General features: G+C 33.5%; 2 protein-coding genes across 2 annotated transcripts; both read right to left on the bottom strand.

The window, feature by feature from the left end:
- Nucleotides 1-241: 241 nt before the first annotated feature.
- Nucleotides 242-7,769, bottom strand: LOC102583942 (dolichyl-diphosphooligosaccharide--protein glycosyltransferase subunit 1B). Its single transcript, XM_006345728.2, has 9 exons — nt 7,602-7,769; nt 6,075-6,119; nt 5,128-5,759; nt 4,548-4,692; nt 4,245-4,424; nt 4,065-4,133; nt 3,412-3,501; nt 582-735; nt 242-481 (listed from the first exon to the last, which is right to left on the bottom strand). Exons 1-8 carry the CDS (start codon nt 7,722-7,724, stop codon nt 601-603), a joined length of 1,419 nt encoding a protein of 472 aa, XP_006345790.1. The 5' UTR covers nt 7,725-7,769; the 3' UTR covers nt 242-481; nt 582-600.
- A 1,981-nt stretch (nt 7,770-9,750) lies between these two features.
- On the bottom strand, nt 9,751-15,029 carry LOC102583607 (uncharacterized). Its single transcript, XM_006345727.2, has 2 exons — nt 14,321-15,029; nt 9,751-12,092 (listed from the first exon to the last, which is right to left on the bottom strand). Exons 1-2 carry the CDS (start codon nt 14,552-14,554, stop codon nt 10,143-10,145), a joined length of 2,184 nt encoding a protein of 727 aa, XP_006345789.1. The 5' UTR covers nt 14,555-15,029; the 3' UTR covers nt 9,751-10,142.
- Nucleotides 15,030-21,574: the final 6,545 nt, after the last annotated feature.

The raw sequence follows: 21,574 nt of genomic DNA, 5'->3' as shown, positions 1-21,574 counted from the left end.
ACATGATCAAATGGGCCAAAAACAAACAAGTGTTCAATGCAAACTATTCTTTTTTTTTTGGTTTCCCACCCGGTGTCCGGTACCCACATTGGAGTCCGGCTAAATCCAACTTCGCACCGGGAAGTCCTAGGAACTATTTGACTTAATGCACTTTGAGTATATATGTAATGCAGATACATTCAGACAACACTTCAATGTGCAATTAACTGAATTTGCAATCCAGAAGGTAAGAACGGAGACATTTGATCGTCAAATCTATATATATTAGACGAAAAGACGAACCTGTAAGCAGTTCTCTGAATACCATCTCTCAGATGCAAGACCAATACAGTTGTAAGAAGACATATGATCTAAAGGTAAACAACAATAGATGTTCTCAAAATCCAATTCAGTAGATTACAATTCATACAATGTCTTCTACCTTAGGTTGACTGGAAGTTGCAGCTTCTTCTACTAATATTTAATCTCACAGTCAAAAGTTCTACACATTTCACAGAGGAAAGAAACGAGGAAATTATCAGTGTAATGGTTTTAATAATAATGACTTGAGGACTAGAATTATTTTAGCCAAGATAAAGTACCTCTCAAGAGTGTCAAAACTCATGTTTGCTTGATCTTGCTAATTGAAAAATCTAAATGTAGATAAGTGACACAAGCCATAAAGAAAAGGAAGAAGACAGAAGTCAACATCAATGGCTCTGCAAGCATGTAAATGGGGCTGAATTGGTAATAGACCTGCAGAGAGAGTTCCGTTAGGGATTTGGCTTAGTCCATGATCAACCCGTTAGATGAAATCAATATAACAAAAACGATGCACAAACTGTTAAAAGCAAAATAAAAGCTGAATCCGGTTCTTAAAACACTTGTGGTCAGAAATTGACTGCTTAATTCAGTTGTTTCATAGTATAGTAACAATAAACACTCTTTCCCTCCTTTTTGGGGGGTGACAAATGAAGGGCACCTCTTTCAAGAATATTGCTAGCTCTACAGGGATTAAGTATCATTCATGAATACATGTTACCTTGCTATGAGTTATTGGTGATTGACAATTGTTTTGACTTGCGTACCTTCCTGCTACATGTATTCTTCTATATTTGTTTTAAGTCTTCTACGAAACTCATATTAGTTTTGACAAATATGTTTTAACAGCTTCTAATAGGTTTGATTGTATGAGAGAGAGCACATACATGAACAACACTAAATTTAAGGAAGCAATATGTCTGTTGATGCATGCAGCTTTCTAATTTCTTATGAGAAGAAAGAAAGCACACAGCTTTCTAATTTATTATTTGAATAGCATGTACCAAACTCTCCATATAATTTACAAATTACAAGATAGACAATTATTCCCACGACCAAAAGGTTTCTCACACAGAAGTTGTGTTCCAAATTAGTCCTGTTCTTGTAGGCTTTGTATGCAAAGATTGGGGAAGACAACAACCATTATCTTGTTTTATTTTATGAAACCAATTGCTCTTATTTTTTTTGTAGCCTGCAAACTCATGAGGGGTTGCTTTCCTGTGATGTTATGAAATATTCATTTCTCTTCTAGGATCTCCCAAAAGAAGATAAACTCAGATATACCTAAACTTACTGTCTAACAATGTTACATGAAATATTACCCCCTTTGTCTCAGAATCTTCACCCTACTTTACAAACAATAATAACAAGCATACCTAGTGTAGTCTCACAAGTGGGGTCCAGAGAAGGTAGGATGTAGGCAGATCTTACCCCTACCTTTGTGAGGCAGAGAGGCCTTCACCCTACTTTACATTCTCTTAAATTGATCCCACAATGCAATGTACTTTCCATAATAGAAAACTTAACTCATTCACTCTTCAATGCATTTTTGATGTAATGGTATTTGAAATGTAACATAATACCCACATCTGTCCTCATAAAACCTCGAATGTAAGAAACTTAAAAAATTTTATAAGAACAAAAAAATTAAACATAAGAAACTTTAACTTTTTAACCCCTCCTTTCATAAGTCAAAAAAAATTCATATGCACAAATTGGATGCTAATTTTTTTATGAAGAATATAAATGGTTTAGCATTAACCCTATTCATTGACGGAATTCTCTTTGAAATACAACAAAATTTCAAATTTACCATGTCAAACTCTAATGACAAAAATGGGAGCATAGCAGTAACAGAACATTCATGAATCGCTTATTTCCTATAAAAACAGATCCCGTGCTCTTTTAAGAAAATTAAAATTCTGCCAAAATCAAGGATCCATTTACATTGCTCAGATCAAAATCCTTGACCATTTTTTAACTTTATTTCAGATGCTTTTTAACGTTTCTAATTCTCATATTCAAATACAACTCCCTCTGTGAGAGGTTTGCAAAGCATAACAGTATCCTGATAAACGAAGTGGCTAGCCGCTATTAGGTTCAAGGGAGCTAAGCTTAAAGGAAGGGGGCTCAATTGAATCCCCTTCGTTAAAAATATCATGTGCAAATAGGGCAAAACTATTTTTTTAGTTATATATAAGTTGTTGAACACTTCGTCACAAGAAAAAGTTCTAGTGAAGTGGTAAAAGGGGGCTTCTAGGCTTTGGTCTAGTGGTAAGATCGCTACTTGTGATGTGTGCGTTAGGCGCATGCCATGTGTTTGAACCCTGTGGCAGACAAAATCCTGGTATTTAAGGAGCTTGTTCATTACCCACCAAGTTCAAAACTGTGTGCCACTGGCCCTAAGGAATTTCTCGGTTATCAAAAAAGTTAAGTGGCCAATGGGGGTTCGAAAATTGGTTTAGGTCATAGGTTCAAGCCCCAGGTATGACATTTTTGAATCTCCTTATACAGATTCCTGGCTCTGTACTGGGTAGGTTGACGATCAATGTAAAAATAGTTTAATTATGAAGAATCATCTGAGCACTTGGATGCAGAAGATTCATACTTCCAAACCCGACTAATCTAGGAACGCATAGTTAGTGGATAGATTTGCAATTCAAAATACAGTTTCCCTCTTGGACCATCTTACCAAAAAGGGACCAAAATTTGCCTGTTGGTTCCCAGCTAAAGGCAATAACAATGAATAATAATACAAGGTTTCTAAAAACCAACTTAATAAGCTATCAACCCCAAGGGAAGTTCTAAAACTGCTCTCTTAGTAACAATCTCACGAGTTCCCACCCTTATAAGAAACCACGAGGTCGCAAACCTGGGAAGACTACTAACTCTTTTTTCCTTTCTTTTACCAACTAACATTACCTCACAGAACAGCACAACTTGACTGGTGACAGTTTGCACAAACCTAAGGTAGGTTAAATCTTGGACTAGCTAAGGTAGGTTCATTTTTCCATAGATAAGGTGTTTTCATTAACCAATCCCAGAGATCAGTCTTCTTTTGCAGAAGACAATAAGATAAGAAAATCAGAATACTAAAGTCAGCAAGATCACCTGGAAAGGGGAGTTGTGCTCAGGAACTACATTGGATTTCTCCAGGACTACCACTGTCCTTCCCACAACATCAAGATATGAGTATTTCCTCTGAAAAAAATAAATCAAAGCAAGCACTTGAGTTTAACTTGTGTGTGGTGAAATATATTTATCAAAGTTGGGAGCATTCAAGTATTACCTGAAAATTAAGAAAAATAAAGAAAGCAAAAGCACATGTTAAATCCCTTTTCCCTCAACATCTTGCAACACTTGGGACATTAACCCATCGATGGGAAACAAAGGGTAGGACAAAAAGTAAGGGAAAATAGAATAGAGGTAAAGAATAAAGTAAGAGAAAACTTTTTTTCTTTCCTTTATATGGATTTGGATGGAAGGTAAGACGGAAAGGATAACTAAAAGTGTGTTTTGCTTCTCTTTCATTACAGGTTTGACTCCATTGAGCATCTATTGTTCTTTCTCATAGTTTCTCATGATACTGTATGTGTTAATGGTGTACTTCAACAGAATCATCAAAAAAAATTATACACCAAAGTTGATTAGCAGAAATTTCTACAGGAACTAGAGATAGAGCTAATGCTAACTTTTAACATATGAGCAAATAACGAAGTTTTACTACATGAGAAACAGGATCTGTTATGTTATGTGAGAGTTACCTCAGTCCGTTGTTCCACAGGAAAAGGAACCACAGCGGATGGGTTCTTTGATCCTTCTGGCAGCACAACCTGAAATTTGATATTCTTTACTTGGATGTTGCAACAAAGACTACAGAGAATTAAGGCAACTAATATCAATCAAACATAGTTAACCACGATAATTCAATAGGGAGCACCCACTTTGACTGTCAACTTGTCTACAACAGTTTCTGCAAGTGGACATCCAAAACTGTAATTCAGGTAACGTGTGCCATCAGCTGCCTCAAAAAGGAAGTCTTCTAGTGGAACCCCATATCCAATGACAAAAGTAGATTTCCAGCCTCCAAATAAAGGATATCGTGGTTCTATTAACAGCTCTGACTACAGAGGAAATTCATGGAGATCATAAAATTAAAAAAAGTTCTTTATAACCCTGACACAAAAGAAAAAATAAGGACAATGAAATAATGTCTCAAAGATGTATGGAGGGAATAGGACTGATACCTTCTTAAAATTTGTGCGCAAGCGAGAGGATGAAATGTTCCCTATGTTATCCCTGTAGTAGACAGAATGGACCCTTGGTGGTAATTCTGCAAGAAGATTCTTGAATGAGGAAACACCGCTGTTTGGCCTAGACTGATATTCAACCCTGCCAGAAGCACAAAAAGGATTGAAGCAACTAATACACACAAAATGAATCAGAACTTATAAATGGTAATGAAGACAAACAAGTTTCTAGAATTCAGTTAACTCATATCGATAAAGAAGGTGATTCTAATCCCGGAAATCACTTGTCTCAGAAAGCTATCAAGGACAGAATGTTGATTATTTGTGTTAGGTTTTTGTTTATGTTGCCATTTTTTACTGTCCTTACATCTTAGTGAATGAACAACTGGACAGAAGAAAGAGTTTCTCTTTAACTATATTCATTTCAGTGAATACTTTCTTTACTCTATTATAAATACCAGCTTTATCAACTGAGGTCTGATATTCTCCAGTTGAGAAATAAGTTGACAGTATCTAGTAGATCTTCAATTTTCACATTTAATTTGGAATTATGAACTATATTTATTGGCAAACTGACCTTGAGAAAGCACCTTTATGCCGAGCACCAGCATGTACCAATTTGTAATGTTCAGTAACCTGTATGCTTCCCCAGTGGGAAATTTCAATTTCGCGCACAAGCTCCTCAACCACAGCAAATGCCTTATTGTTTTCGAAATGGACAATTATAGGTGAATATGAAAATGGAGGTTGCTCCTCATATGGTCCATATTTTAGTTCTGTGTTTGCACGATCTGTAGGCACAACTCTTGTGAACGACTCAACCCTGCTACTTGGTGTTTTTAGAAATGTAGCTTGTTGTTTAATAGGATACGGTGACAAGATTTTTGCACTGTCACGGTAATAAACTAATTGAGACTCCGACTGGCTTATTTCTACTGGGAAAGGCTCAAGCGAATGTGTCAATATATAAAGAACTTCTAGCGAGATGGCTTCACCTTTGCCCAATGGCTTAAGCAAATGTATTAAATAGTACTTAGTCCCATTTGGTCCATCAGGCAGGTCAGTTGGCTTCACATCAAGAGGCAAATAAGATTTCTTTTTCTTCTTTCCAGCAGAAGCGGCTGCTTTTACCACTGCCAGACGATCAGCTTCTGTGGGAGAGTAGGCAAGAAGGACTTCTGAAGCAGAAGCTTCACCAATATTTTCAACCTGAAATTGCCAAACAATCAGACATCCCATTATATTGTGCTAAAGAAAAGTAATGAATGTTTATTTCCAGTGGCTCTTCACTTAATCACCAAGTCTGTTTTTATTATCATTGAAATTTGACTAACTTTGAAATCCAGATATAAACAAATTCGCAGAAACATGTGTTGTTTATAAATCCTCACTGTAGGATAAAAAAATTTATAAGGAAAGTTAAAGGATGAACAACAAGCTATATATAGCAAGTGATCAGCACATTAAATGAAATACGTCAAAACTCCATAAGGTCCAGTTAATGTAGTAAACTTGGATTAGTACCTTCAATGTCAAGAACACCTTCACAATGTGTGATGTCAAGTCAATCTGCAGCAAATCAATACAACCAGTGAGTAGTCAAAATCATAATGGACGCGAATACTAACAACAATGAAACTTCGATAAGCGTAGCTGCAAAAAATGAGGAGCTTCTTCTGACGACCAATAAAAAGTTTGCTAAAGACATGAGAATGAAAGAGATCACAAGCAAACTTTTTTCTCCAAATCCTTCTCTCTTTTTTTATCTTGTGGAAGGGGACTGAATAAGAAAAAAGGCTCTTGGTGAGATATGAAGCCTGAACCATTTAGGTGCAGAGTTAAGTTGCATAGACTGCGACTCTATGCACCCACACTTTTAGAAGTAGAGAAAAGTTAAAATCTTTGGATTCATCTAGAACATAAACCCTTTCCATTTTTCATCTTCAGACATTTGATATGGGGGGATATGGTTTCCATAGAAAAAAAAGGGGATCAGTTTCCAAGGTTGGTGGGATAAAGTAGTTAAATACAAATTAGAATACACATAATGAGACGGTGGTCAGTTCATAATTCTGAGTGTCAAACTGGCAAAAATGTAGTAAAAGTTGAGATATTTCTCAGGAAGAATTACTTCCATGTAATTTTCGTTCCGGAATTTACAATCTGTAGGTAACAAAAACAGCATTTCTTCAGCTAACATATTTTCAGGGGGAAAAAAGCATCTTACGTCATACCAAACACAAATTTGATCAGGAAATCAATCCTTAAATCAACGATGCGAGAAAACACGGTAGTCAGAAAAATCAATATCAATGAGTCAGATGAGGATGGCTAATGAACGCACATATAGGCATTATATATACAGAAACTATCTTCACAAAATCGGAAACACTCGAAAGGCATCTGATCTCTTTTCCTTTTTCTTAAAGAACAAAGTAAGGCTAAAGGAAGGTCTCTTTTTCTCTTGGTTATGATGCCACTTGTTAGGATTAAGCACTTATCATCATACCAAAAGCTATAACCTTTAATATTTTTATTTTTCTAAAAAAATATTTATGCTTGATTTGACATAGTTGAATTGTTTTCTGTTGACATTTCCATATTTAGCCAATGACTGTCTTATATTATACGGAGTAACTACAATAGTCAATGGGGATCGAAGTAACTCAATTGGTTAGCTACCTAAACTTTTCACCTTGTTGCTAAGGGTTCGATTTCCCACCTTGTAATCCCCTTGCTATTAAAAAAAACTACAATAGTCAATAGCTGAACCAAGGAGGCAACCTTAATTGGTGCAGATTCAGGATTACAGAAAAATGAGAGCCGGTGGCAATATCAGTATGTCTCCTTCAACAACTAAAAATGAACAAAATTAAAATCCTCTACAAAGAGTTCAATCTTCAAAATTATAACCATAAATTCTCAGAAAACAAAAATTACATAAAAGTGAAAATCCTTAACCAATGATGCTAGTAAACAGTAGGATTCGGAAAATTACCAAACAGGAGAAATGAATTGAAATTGAAAGATTAAAGTGAAGTGAGAGCTTACTCTGCGTTCGGCGGTGACGATCTGCAACTCCGTTAACGGCGAAGGTGAAGATCCGGCGAGTAACGAAAATGAGGTCAATATAGAGAAAACTAGGGCTAATCGAAGGATCGCCATTGCTCCCATTGCTAGTCTTTGAGGAAAAAAAATTGGTAAACTGTCTTCTCAGTCTTCTCTTTTAACTGATTCATACACTGTAATCTGAAAATTCAGCATTGATTTTGGGCTTTATGGTCTTTGGGCCAACAAGCTTTTGGACTCAATAGTATTTGGGCCAACAAACTTTTGGACTGGGCTTTATGATCTTTGGACTTTGGGTTCTATAGGCTTGGACCAACATATTTTTGGTCTTTGGGCTCTGTAGTTCTTGGATCAAACATACTTTTGGACTTTGGGCTTCTATCTATGGTCTTATGGTCTTTGGGCCAACAAACTTTGGAAGTTTGGGCTCTATGTTACTTGGGCCAAACATATTTTTGGGCTTGCTCTTATGCATTTGTCCTCATCACTTTTCGACTCGACCTTTGAAAATAATTATTGTTATACAATTTTAAATTCTACGTGTGAAATTTCAAGATTCATGAGCTTAGAACTCGTTGAATTGTTTTCCATATATAAGAGATTTCCTTATCCCAATAAAGATACATGAAACAACAAATTTTAAGAGGTAATTACATCACATTATTTATTTATTATATATTATTATTATTACTATTTTGTGATTGACAATCAAATATTTGTCCTAATAAGTATAAATCTTTTACAATTGAAACGTAATGAGGATAGAGATTTTTCTTTTGGTATCTCAAATATAGTATCTTATCCTTTTTAGAAAGTTGTATATGCATTCAATTTGTGGTAAAGTTGTAGAAACATGGCTAAAGTTGCCAAATTTTACATTTTTGAAAGAAACTTTAGTCAACCACTTATATGTTAATTTACAACTATATGACATTATCCAATTGTACTCCCTTGAGAATATATATATACTGTGACTCTTGATAGCCAAATGACACAATAAGAAAGTGAATACAAAATATGAAGCAATTTGAACATTTCAAAAGAGTGATCTCCTTAGCAACTTGCAAATGTAAAGTATATGGTTCAAATTCCACTTCTTAAAAGAAACTATAAAAAAAAGACCCTATGAGAAAAGGTTGAATAAGATATCTTTAAAGTGGCAACTTTATTTTAAAATGGCAAACTTTTTTGGAGTCTTTTAAGGTTGGAGGACAAAGCCAATGGTCCACTAATGCATACTTTCATCAATGAAATCTAGAAAGGGAACTTTAATAGTAATGTCCAAGCCGACTTGTACACACCCCCAGATATTATGTACCTACAATCTCCAACTCCAACTAGCAAATACTAAGAAGACTTGACATATTATATTATACATTAAAAAGAAAGATTAACGTATCTACACAACATAGTACCTTGAAAGATTAACGTATCTACACAATGTAATATTCCGTCAACGGAGTGTCAATTGACTTCCCTTGCATGGGACTTTAAAAAAAGAAAAAAAACTCAATGCAGAAACTACAACACAAATTGCCTTCACTTTCATACTTGTCCTGTGTAGTACAGCCTTTCCCTTTTCTCTGTTTATTCCTTGACAAAAGATCATGCAGTCTCACATATGCAACTTATCTTCTACAATGGAGAATCAAATTCAAAACTAAAAGCACCTCCCCCCACCCCCAACACACCAAAGCAATGTAAAAGGGAATTAAAAGAAGAAAAGGGAGCATTAAAGGATCCTTTTCATGTTTATCCTTGACTTTTAACAAGTTGAATCATCAATTCTTGAAAGTCATTTTAGTGCTGATACCACTTTCATTTTTCAACTGCCTTTTTGCAAAACTGCAAAAGCTTCTTCAATGAAACTTTCTAGACATCACTGAATTAACTGATTTATTTGCATCTAGAGGAAGAAAACAAAGGCAAGCAACCTGGTGCACAAAGCATCATACAGGGTCCCAAGAACGACCGCACCCCAAAGGCAACCAACCCTGATGGCAAGCATTAGTCGTTGATTTCATGGCTCGAACCCGTGGTCTATAGGTCACATGGAGACAACTTTATCTTTGCTCCAAGACTCCCCTTGGGCGAAAGTAGAAGCAAGCAGAGGTAATAATAATCAAGAAAGTCAAAGGAAAAGAATAACTTTGCAGGATTTAATATATAGATGACAATTCTCCAAGAAATTCCCACAGTTACAAACTTATACCCTTTTTTACCAGAGAAATAGGCCATCTCTCCTTATGTACATCACCCCCAACAACAAAAAGTTAAAACAAACGGCAAAAAAAGAGAGGACCAAAAAAATCATAAGAACCTAACTAGTGTACCCTTACATTCCATTTCCCAAAATTATATAGCACCTTTCCCCAATTTTGCTTGGCTGAAGTTTATTCCTTTACAAGAATAGACATGAATTTATGGACATCCAAAAACTTCTCAGCCTTTCAAAAACTAATAGTAATATAAAGAGGAAAGACAACACTAAGTAACATATGAGGCTCCGTGGTTATGTAACTGTTACCTAGGCTTTGGTTGTGATGCAAATGACCACACTGGTTGAACATTTCTTTGAGCTGAAGGGCTAGCCAGTAATGTAGCCTGAGATCGAGTTACCATCTCAGCCATGGAAGGGGTTTGATAGGCTTGGACAAGACTTGATCCACCTGTGGAGTCACCTCGTGCTGTTGCTCTTTGCCACGAGTGTGAGCTCAGCCCTGACAAGATATATGCCCTTCCTGATGCTTCGTATACATTTCTGCTTGCCATCCTCTCCTGCATCTCCTTGAGCTCAGCATCAAGTGCAACACAAAGCCGATCATGAGATTTAGCAGACTGTGACTCTGACAACAACTTTCTGGAGTTCTCTAGGATGGAAGTCGCACCAACTAGGTCTCCTTTCTCAGCAGCAGCTCGTGCCTGTGCCATTGCCTCGGCAACTCGGACCCTGTTCTGCTGCCTGTCTACTTCAATTAAAACACTCTCTTGTCCAGCCTTTTCAGGTCTCTTGATCCTAAGATCTTCGCTTCTGATGGAAACCTTCTCTTTCGTGAAAGGATCCACGTATACACACTTAACCTTTAACAATGATGTTTCTGCACATGAAGATTCAGTAGGGATATTGATTGAAACCAGAAAATCCCTCTCTTCATCAGCATATAAATCTCCAACATCAATTGTTCCCATGTGTCCATCAGACATTAAGCAGTTTGGATAGCTTCCTGCTTTTAAAGAGCTAAGACGGACACCTGGGTGAAGACACTCGATGCTTACCTGAAGCTCCTTGACTACAACACTGAGAAGGCCTCCAATGCATTGAGCAAAAGCATCCTGTATGACACCTTCTGTCTCAATAAATGAAAACGTTCCTCCTGAAATCTCTGATATCGAATGCATTGATGAAGCATCGTGATCAGCACCAAACCCGAAAGCATGTACTGGTATTTTAAACCCTGAACTGTTTCCACCATGAATGGACAAGGGTAGAAGCAGCTTGTAGTTAGGTTGCTGCTGTCTACTACCAGAATTATTGCTGACTGTGTATGTGTCTTGACCATCAGACAACAGTATTATACTAGTAACAGAGTTCTTTTCCTTACGGTCTTCCATTATCTTGGCACCCTTTCTCAAGCCTTCAGCAATATTTGTCCCTCCATTTGCAACCAGGGAGTTTACAGCTTGGAGTGCTTGCTGCCGTCCTGTCTCAGACATCCTACGAAGAGGGAAGAGGCGGCGAGCAGTCGAAGAGAAGGCAATTACTGCCAGCCTATCATTGGGACCGAGATTCTGTATCACAAAACCCATAGCTCGTTTTAGTAATGCTAGTTTGGTGCCAGCCATACTTCCACTGATGTCAAGAACTGTGACAAGGTCAACAGGAGCACGAGGCGTTTGGGAAACCTGAGACAAATTTACCTGGTTTTTGCCTGGTTCTTGTACTGAGACTGAACCAGGAGCCTTTAGCTGGACTAACACAGTAAAGTTATCTGAAGCACTGGACCTTGAGACTGCCGGAACCTCAGGGTAAGTTTCAATCTTTACTTTTCTGTTGTCACAAGACTCACAACTATCTATTGAACTCTTATCAGAAGCACTTTTCTCAGTAGAATTGAGTTGATGACCCAAAGATTCATCATCATCAAAGATGGCTGGCTCAGGAGCCTGAAATAGAGGGGAAATATGCCGATTTGGTGTTGGGCGGGTTGTTGGTAAACGACGTATTACAGTCATTAGTGCATTATTTTGGGGCCAGTCCACAGGATTGACTCTAGCCCTCCCAATAGGAGGATCTAGGCTGGGAAACTGCAGAGGAATTTCTTTCCATTCTGCCCTGCAAACTGGGCAAACTTGATTTCCATGTTTCACGTTTGAAGCAATACACTGGAAGTGAAACGAATGTGAACATTCAGCGGTGAATATAGCATGGCCATCCCCTCTCTTCATTGAAGCCAAACATATTGAGCATGTTTTCTGAAAGTAGAAAAGCACGGGTGAGGTGACGAAAAGAACAATGTACCAGTTTGATTGACATACAATGCAAGTAAAAGGAAATGGTTCCATCTAAACAGATTTATAGTAGTAGAAAAGACGTCAACTATGCACTACTTATGAGACAGAAGATATCAAGTGGATATGTACTCATGGACATACACTAGAGATGAACTATTGTAGCAACAGAATACAATTTTAGCCAAGTCCAAGAAAATTGTTACTGTCACAAAATGAAAAATTAAGTTGTAGGTGGACCATATCAATCAAGTCTCATATTTTCCAATGTGTATTACTATCTGTTGTTATATTTGCCTTTTATCTTGCTATGTTGCTGCTAAATTTTTCTTGCAATCCTGCTCGAACACATTTCTTTTGTGTCGAGGGTCTACCAAAAACAACCTCTCTAACCCAACAAAGGTAGGGGTAAGGTCTGCGTTCATATCAATCAAATACCATTCGTGAAAACACTGACAACAGAAGAAATGGAAATTTGTTTTCCGATTTATTAGATTATTGTTTTCTTCTGCAATCTATCAATAGACCAAAATACCGGAATCTTATCACTAAGTCAATGACCCAAAATAGAATAAAGAGGAAAGAAACAGAAGAAGTTAGCATATTTTGTAAATAATGTCTTCCAAATGGAAAGATCAAGTGGGTCAATAATGTCTCAAGCATATTTTGTAATCAATAGAAAATGGAATAGTATGTCCATACAATAACCATTGAACTCAAATAAGACAGAAACAAGAGGTCATGCCGGTGACAAACACATATGACTACATACTTACGAAAGAATCAAAATCAACCTTTTTTTATTTTTTCTCTTGTGTTGAGGAAAACTAGTCACTTTCATGACAAACCATAAGCAATCAAAGATGCACAACAAAGATAAAGTTTAAAAAGCCATCACTAAGAAGAAAGGACAAGGATCCTGAAAAATACTCTTATGACAATTTGCAGGCCAAATCCTGGAGGTACTCATTTCTTACTTTGAAAAATATAAAACAAAATATGGATAAATGCACACACAAATACAGACATATTAAGCAAACTTTGCTTGACGTTTTGTTGGTAAAGAATATTTAACAGAACCTGCTGAACAAGTTACTTTCCTTTCTAAAACAACACCTATAACGCTTGAACAAGGAACAACGACAAGAGTCCTGAACAGGGCTATTATGGTTAATCACACAACAGCCGCTTGGAATTGGTCTACTTTTCTCTCTAATTGAAAAGTAACAGAAGTTTAAAAAACAAAAATGAGAACTGTTTCTCAAGTCTGTAAGTTCAAACAATATGCATAGGCATATAGCAACAGCAGAAATTGAACAATAGGCTAAACCATAGCAAATTCAAACTTCAATGGAATAATAACAACTTATTACCAGGTAAAGTTTCGAATTTTTCCATTACACAAAGCGATAGAAAGCACATACAATCAGCCAAATAAAAACTTAAGAAACAACAATAACATGTCCTAGAATTACCTAGTTTCACCCAATTTCTTTCCTGTGATCCTTAGTAGACCACTCCCAAATTTAGACAATATGAAAGGATTGAACTTTTCTAGGTTACAATGTATAATTAGCTACCAAATAGAGTAGATAACAGATATAACCAAAGTCTACATGTTTAACAAGAACCAAGAAATTCATTTGAGCATAAAAGGCAGAAATAATTCAAATTATGAGGGATAAAAAAAAAAAAGAGTTAAAAGAAGAGTGAAGGCCTAAAGTATCCCGATTTTTCGTGTTTCATACGTGAACTATCAGGTGTGCAAGCTTTCTACCAGAACTACCACCATATGTTTATCCAAATAGTTGGTGATAGTTCAGTAGGAAACCTCGCACACATATGAAACTTGAAAAGTCCAGGATACTTAAGTATATTTTTTACTCTTTTTACTCTTTAAGAGTTCTTAAACATCAAGCACTTGCATATATTGATGAAACACACAAACTATCTACAAAGTACAAACAACAATTACGCCTCAGTCTCAAACAAGCTCAGGTCAATCAGCTATATGAATCCCAAATTTTCTACATATTTTTCAAAATTCCCTTCATGTTTTCCTCAACATCCAAAGACTAATTTCAAAATTTGTACTTGTGAAACAAAATTCCTTCCAAGTTCACTACTTTGTCAGCTACAATCACATATAAAAGTGAAACAGTTAAAAATAAAGAAAGAACAGGAAAACAAACCTTAGAAGATCTACTTAAGCTCTTGGAGAGCTTCAACACTTGTGACCTTGGGGTCGCCGGAGCAACATCCCAGTCAGCCGTCGCCGGAGATATAAGGGCGGCGCCGGAATGCCTCTCTGATTCAGAAACTGTTGAACTACCACTATCATCATTTTCATCCAGTGTTTTTTTAGGAACATAAGTACAAAGATTCAAACCAAGAGCCAATTTCACTTTTCCCCATTTGCTTACCATTTTTTTTTAAAGTAAAAATTTCTAAAACCCCTTATCAAAAGATTTCAAGAATCACCTACCCTTTAAAACAAAAAAGGAAAAAAATTCCCCCTTTTTCACTTTTTTTTTACTATTATTCTGCTAGCTTTGACTTAAAAAGGCAGTTTTTTTGCAGAAATGCAGCTGAGTTCTTTAAACCCTTTTGGTTATTGGAGCTACAGAAGAGAAAGTGAGGCACAAAAACCAAGAAAAATGTGAAATGAGGAGAAAATAGAAGATGATTTAAGAAGAAAGTGTCATAGAGGGGTGATCAAGAAGAAGCATTTTGCCCCAAAAAAATAATATTTTTTGTGTTTAGGCAACAAGGATTGGGGAATGGGGAAATGAGAGAGTAACAGGAAGGAGGAGTAATATGGAGATTAATAAGGTGAAATTTTTGGTTGAAGAATCAAGAAAGGACCACAGAGCTGACCTGTTTGTTTGTATGTTTTTTTTTTTGTAGATGTGTTTGTGGTTGGTTTTATTGACTTTGGTTTATTGAGATTTGTAAAAGGTACAATATTTGTCATCGTGCTATAGCGGATGGGGTTGCTCCTTTCTTTATTAGAGATCTTAGATTTGAATTTTGGATAAGTAAAAATTCTCGGTAGAGTGTGCTTACGCATTGCGAATTCAAAAAAGTTGAGCTCCAATATAGACATCAAACACTAGATAGGAAACTCGAGTCCTAGATAAGAAAAAAATCTTGGTAGGGCGCGCTTCCCCTGAATGGGGCCTTACGCTGCTCGAATCCAAAATAGTCGAGCTTCAATATAAGTTTCGAACACCGAATGAGAAATCTGAGTGCTGAATATAAAAAAAAATCTTGGTAGGATGCGCTTCCTCCGAATAGGACCCCACATAACACAAATCTAAAATAGTTGAGCTCCATCTTTATTTTATTGATTGGCTATGTTTGTACTGATAAGGGCCTTATTCTATGCACTTCATATAGTTTAGAGCTAATAATCATATTTCTGTTAATCCAATTTCTTATTTTCTAAAGTCAAAGTAAAATTAGGAGTTCTGAACAGACCAAAAAAAAAGTGTCTAAAGTAGTCCTGTCATAATCTTAAATTTGGTTCACATGTAAATTTACAAAGGAAAAGAAAAACATTATTATTTATTATGTTTTATGTTAATATACTTCAAACTATTCCAAGAATTTTTAGTTGTCTTATGTTTACCAATTTCATTTTCACACGACGTTTTATATTTCTTAAGAAAATTCTTACCAATATGTATTATTTTGACTAATAATTATTCAAAAGTGAATAATTGATATGATTGCCTTATATACACATTATATAGTAATTACACATTAATTAAATCATTAAAGTCTTTCCAATTAAATCTATTTTGATTATCTTATGTAGAGCCGTCAATATGGGCTAGGCCTGTTGGGCCGGCCTAGTCTAACCCGAGATTTAATAGGGTTGGGCTAAAAATTTTGGAGCCCATTTTAAAAAAAAGCTTTTCAACCCGGCCTGAATAAGCCTGTTGATTTGTGGGGCTTGAGAAATATAGGTAGGGCCGGTCCGTGGGCCAATAAAAATTAATTAAAAAATAGAATATAATATTAAAATTTAAAATTAAAGAGATCCAAACTCAAAATCTATTAAAGTTTTTTTAGGGTAAAATCACCAAGTATAGAAGTTGCATCCACCATGAAAATGTACAAACACTTGTTGCTACTCGAAACTGGTTACATGGTTTTCTCAAATTGGTAATATATTTTTGTGTACATTTAAATATTACAATTCTCAATTAAGTTATTTTTTAATATTTAACTAATTGAAACCGCATATAAATTGCAGATGAAAATGAAGATGTTAAGACAACCTTCCCACAAGTTGATTCAGATATGCTTGATGAAGATGATCATGAAGTGTTAGATACGCCATAGGTTTCATGAAGTGTTAGATACACCATAAGTTTCATGATTTTTTAAGGAGTTTATTTTTTACTTTTTTATGGTTGGAATATTGTCATTTTTTTGTGTTTTATTGTGATCATTGCAAAACAGTTAGGTTAATATTTCTATTTAGATATTTATACTTATACTTGAAAAAAACTTAATAAATATTATAAAGATAATTTTATTTGTGGATTTGATTATCAAGTAGTAACATTAACACCATGTAATATTGTTTTGTCGATATTTATGATAATATTTTTAAATTATAATTTATAATTTAATTCAATAATTATAAAAAAATATATAACTTTTAAAAAAGTGGGCTGGCCCGGCAAGCCTATAGCCCACGTACTTGTGGATTGGGTTGGGTCGACCGTTTTCTGGCCCACACCAAAAATGGGCTAGCTTGGCCTGACCCATAAAATGTCAAAGCATGTATGGATTAACCCGAATGGGGTGGGCTATCCCATATTGATAACTCTAATCTTATGTGATTGACACTTTAAAAGGCGAAATTTTCCAATTTTCATCATAATTTTGCTATCTATTTGATTAGGATAAAAAAATAAATATGAGAGAGCAAAGTGTATCATTCTTATTGTACGTATTAATTAAAATATGTAAAAAAAAAGAAAATATGAATGGAGTTGGGTCCATAATGAGGTATCATTGTTGAAAAAAAAATGTCTATATGGCTTCATAAGTATGACAAGAAAAGTAAAAGAGATTTTTTTATAATAGAAAAACTCAAATTAGTGGGATTTTCCTAATAACAAATATGTATTTAATATTTTTGATTAAAAATTTTAGATTTGAATTTTAAATATGAAATCATTTTTTAGTAAAATATTTTATTCTTCAAAGTGAATCTCTTTTTATATGAACTCAAATTAAACGGACCTCAAAACGGATACTACTGAATATTGAATAGAGAACTTAAAAAAAATAATTTGATTAGTAAAGCATGACTTCCACACGTGCACTTCATTAAACTTCATAAAAGTCAATGATGGTTTTGAATTTTTTATCTGTCAATGGTCAATATTAAGATTACATTATAATAACATATATTAATTATAAATTATTTTTAGGTAAATTAGATTCGATTATATAAAATTTTAATAAGATTTGTATTGTTTTATTTAATGGATGTAACAATATACTCCCTCTGTCTCTAATTACTTGTCCACTTTTCTTTTTATAGTTGTCCCTAATTACTTATCAATTTTGACAAATCAAGAAATGACAGTTTTTTTTACCTATTATACCCTCAATTAAATGACTAATTACTTTGAAAAATATTGAACTTTTCATCTACTTCATAATTAATAGGGATAAAATGATAAACTTACTATGTCATTAATTGTTTTCTTAATATGTGTGTCAATTCAAAAGTAAACAAGTAATTAGAGATAGAGGGAGTATATGTTTACATTAGTAGATCTTGATGTGTTTTATGTTATAAGGTTTTAGAATAATTTGATCAGAAAAGAATATAGAGTTTTAATTATAAACTCGACTACTAAATAGTTTTGATTTAATATCTAAGAATTATTCATTTAGAATTCATAAGTAACTCAAATGTGCTATAATATAATCCAAAACACATATAAACTTTAAATCTCAAATTCATAAATTAAAATTGTTGTTCGATCTTTATCGTCGAATCTCCAAATGTACATCTAGGAGAATTTCATGTTATTAATTAACCTACCCGGCTACCCCAATCCTCCTTTTTTTTTTGTTTAGAATGCAAAGTCTCATGAATTTATCAATTTTTTAGAAATATTTTAGGAATAATAATATGTTGTGTCTCTTATGGGTCTAAAAAAATTATAGTAAGTAATTAATTGGTTGAAAACTTCTAAATTTATAGGTGAATTCTTTGACTATAATTTTTCTATTTGGTGCTTATTATATATTTAAATAAAAAGTTGATTATTGTAATTATTGACCGAATATAAATAAATGGCATGTTGAAAAGAATTTTCTTCTTTAAAAATATATAAAAGTTCCATAATATGCAACACATTTTTTGTATTGAGATATATTGAATTAATGAGTTACTTTCAAAGTTCACAAGATTAGAAAATTTGCATTCAATAATAATTAATATGGTCAAACTTTAAGTAGTTGTCATTTGGATATTTTTCATAATAATCCATGCTTATATTATTTTAGGAAAAAGACAATTACTGAAGAATAATTTATTTATTTATTTATTTTGTAGTTTTTCTAGAATTTAGGAAGACATCTTTAGTTATGAATTACCAAGTCCAAATTCTAGATTGTCTTTTTAAACATAATACACATCACATATGATTCAAACAATATGAGTTTCTTAACTTGATTTTTTAATCAATTTTATTCGACTAGCTTAAATTTACATCGTAAAGTCAAAATGATAAAATATTCATAATTAAAAATGATTATATTCTCCACAATTTGAATTCGAAATCTCCATGAATTTTCATTTGAAAAATGTAACATATTATAGAGGAGATTTTTCTTGTGACTTTATTTCCAACACTAATAGAATTTTGACACTTGGAAAATGAGAGATAATTTTTTAAAAAAGTTTCACACTATATTACAATGTTAATTATATCTATTATATCTACTATATTATAAAAGGGAGTTTAGGCCCAAATATAATATATAATATTCAAGATTGGGACTTTTTCCAATCTTGAATATTATATATTATATACTTGTGGGACTTTTAAAAGGAAATTTCTTCAATATTATATTCTACTATATATTGGGTCCATTTTAATTTATTTATCTTATTTTTTTATATTTAAAAAATTGCGTAAAAATACTATAAATCATGATAATCGACAACATAAAATATTTCAAAAATGTTGTATGTAGATACTCTTATTATGCCTTAAATAGCGTTAAAGAAAGTACAGGTTTGTGATAAAAAAACTTATTCCTTTATCCACGCAAACAATCGCTTCAAAAAACTCGATTATTAGCCCCAAAACATATCATTTATATTATTGGGCCCGTGCATAGCACTATATGTATATATATATATATATATATACATATAGTGCTATGCACGGGCCCAATAATATAAATGATATGTTTTGGGGCTAATAATCGAGTTTTTGAAGCGATTGTTTGCGTGGATAAAGGAATAAGTTTTTTTTATGACAAACCTGTACTTTCTTTGACGCTATTTAAGGCATAATAAGAGTATCTACATACAACATTTTTGAAATATTTTATGTTGTCAATTATCATGATTTATAGTATTTTTACGCAATTTTTTAAATATAAAAAAATAAGATAAATAAATTAAAATGGACCCAATATATAGTAGAATATGATATTGAAGAAATTTCCTTTTAAAAGTCCCACAAGTATATAATATATAATATTCAAGATTGGAAAAAGTCCCAATCTTGAATATTATATATTATATACTTGTGGGACTTTTTAAAAGGGAAATTTTCTTTCAAATTATTATATTCTACTATAATATTGGGTCCATTTTAATTTATTTATCTTATTTTTTTATATTTAAAAATTGCGTAAAATACTATAAATCATGATAATTGACAACATAAAATATGTTTTGAAAAAAATACAAAAATTCCACTGATTCTTGAAGTGAATCTATCGTAAAAATACTATAAATCATGATAATTGACAACATAAAATATTTCAAAAATGTTGTATGTAGATACTCTTATTATGCCTTAAATAGCGTTAAAGAAAGTACAGGTTTGTGATAAAAAAACTTATTCCTTTATCCACACAAATAATCGCTTCAAAAACTCGATTATTAGCCCCAAAATATATCATTTATATTATTGGGCCCGTGCATAGCACGGGCAACATTATCTAGTATATAGGATAAAAAGGTGAATTATTATACATAGGTAGACTTTATATTATGAATGGAAAGAAGAGTGTGTCACTCTCTTTTTTTACTCTTAGGGAATCATAATCGCTATTTTTTTGGGTGTGTAAAAGAAAAATCTATTAATGTGTAGCATTTTATTGTTCATGTCAAATATGTAAATCGTATTAAATAATTTAATATGACGATCTGAACTGATCATTAAGAAATGTTAGTAGAGAGATTGATTTTTGACATTTAAAATACATGAATATCATCTGCTACACCAACTCAACTACCTTTGCCAGCATGAGTTTCTCTTTCATTTGAATTTAGTGGCCAAAAAAGGGGGAATCAAATGATTCACCTTTGCACACTTTGTCAAAATATGGAATCCTAGCCAAGACTAAAACTACTTTTTATTGTCAAGAATTGAGGATAATTATGAAATGAAGAGAACAATGATAAAAATTAAATGTATTTACATAAATAATGGAGGAAAAAAAAAGTAAAGAGTGGACCAAACATAATTCTCTTGTTAAAAAAAGCTTTTGAGTGGAGTTCCCTATTCCCACTCAAAAAGACAACCTTTTAAAAGAGGGGGAAAAGAGGAGGTAAAAAAAGAAAGAAAAAAAAACTTATCTTTTTTATTATTCCAAAAGTTAATATTCCTCTCCCCCACAAAAGAACATCAACTAGGAACCAAGAGAGTGACCCCTTTTCATTTCTTCCCCTACTTTTGATAGCACACATGCCTTCCAATCTTTTTATTTTTATAAATTATGATGTTTGGGTTGATTCGTATTATCTTAATTAATTTTATAAAGTACTTGTTATCTTTCATTAATATTAATATCATATAATTTTATCTGTAAAGATTTCAACAGATAGAAAGAAATTACCTAATGATGGTGAGTGTTAAATTCAAATCCTCGAAATTTTTAAATCACTACATTAAAATGTCGTCGATAATATTTTTGATGAAATCTGTCAAGAATTTACGTTTTTAGCAATAAAAAATGAGAATTCATATAGTTCAACCTTAGTTTACTAATAAAAGACCATATATACACGATCAACTCTCTTACTTTCAAAGTAAATATCGAATACAAACAAGTATTTAAATTGCTATCAATAGATTCTAAAAAATAATCCATGTAGAGTTATAACCAATCACCCACCTCCACTCTAACACACTTCTTGACTTCTTTTGGGGGTGTGGGGGTTTGAG

The sequence above is a fragment of the Solanum tuberosum genome, unplaced genomic scaffold (genome assembly GCF_000226075.1).
Source record: "Solanum tuberosum cultivar DM 1-3 516 R44 unplaced genomic scaffold, SolTub_3.0 scf00072, whole genome shotgun sequence".
Classification (NCBI taxonomy): Eukaryota; Viridiplantae; Streptophyta; class Magnoliopsida; order Solanales; family Solanaceae; genus Solanum; species Solanum tuberosum.
This window is presented reverse-complemented; position numbering and strand designations above follow the sequence as displayed.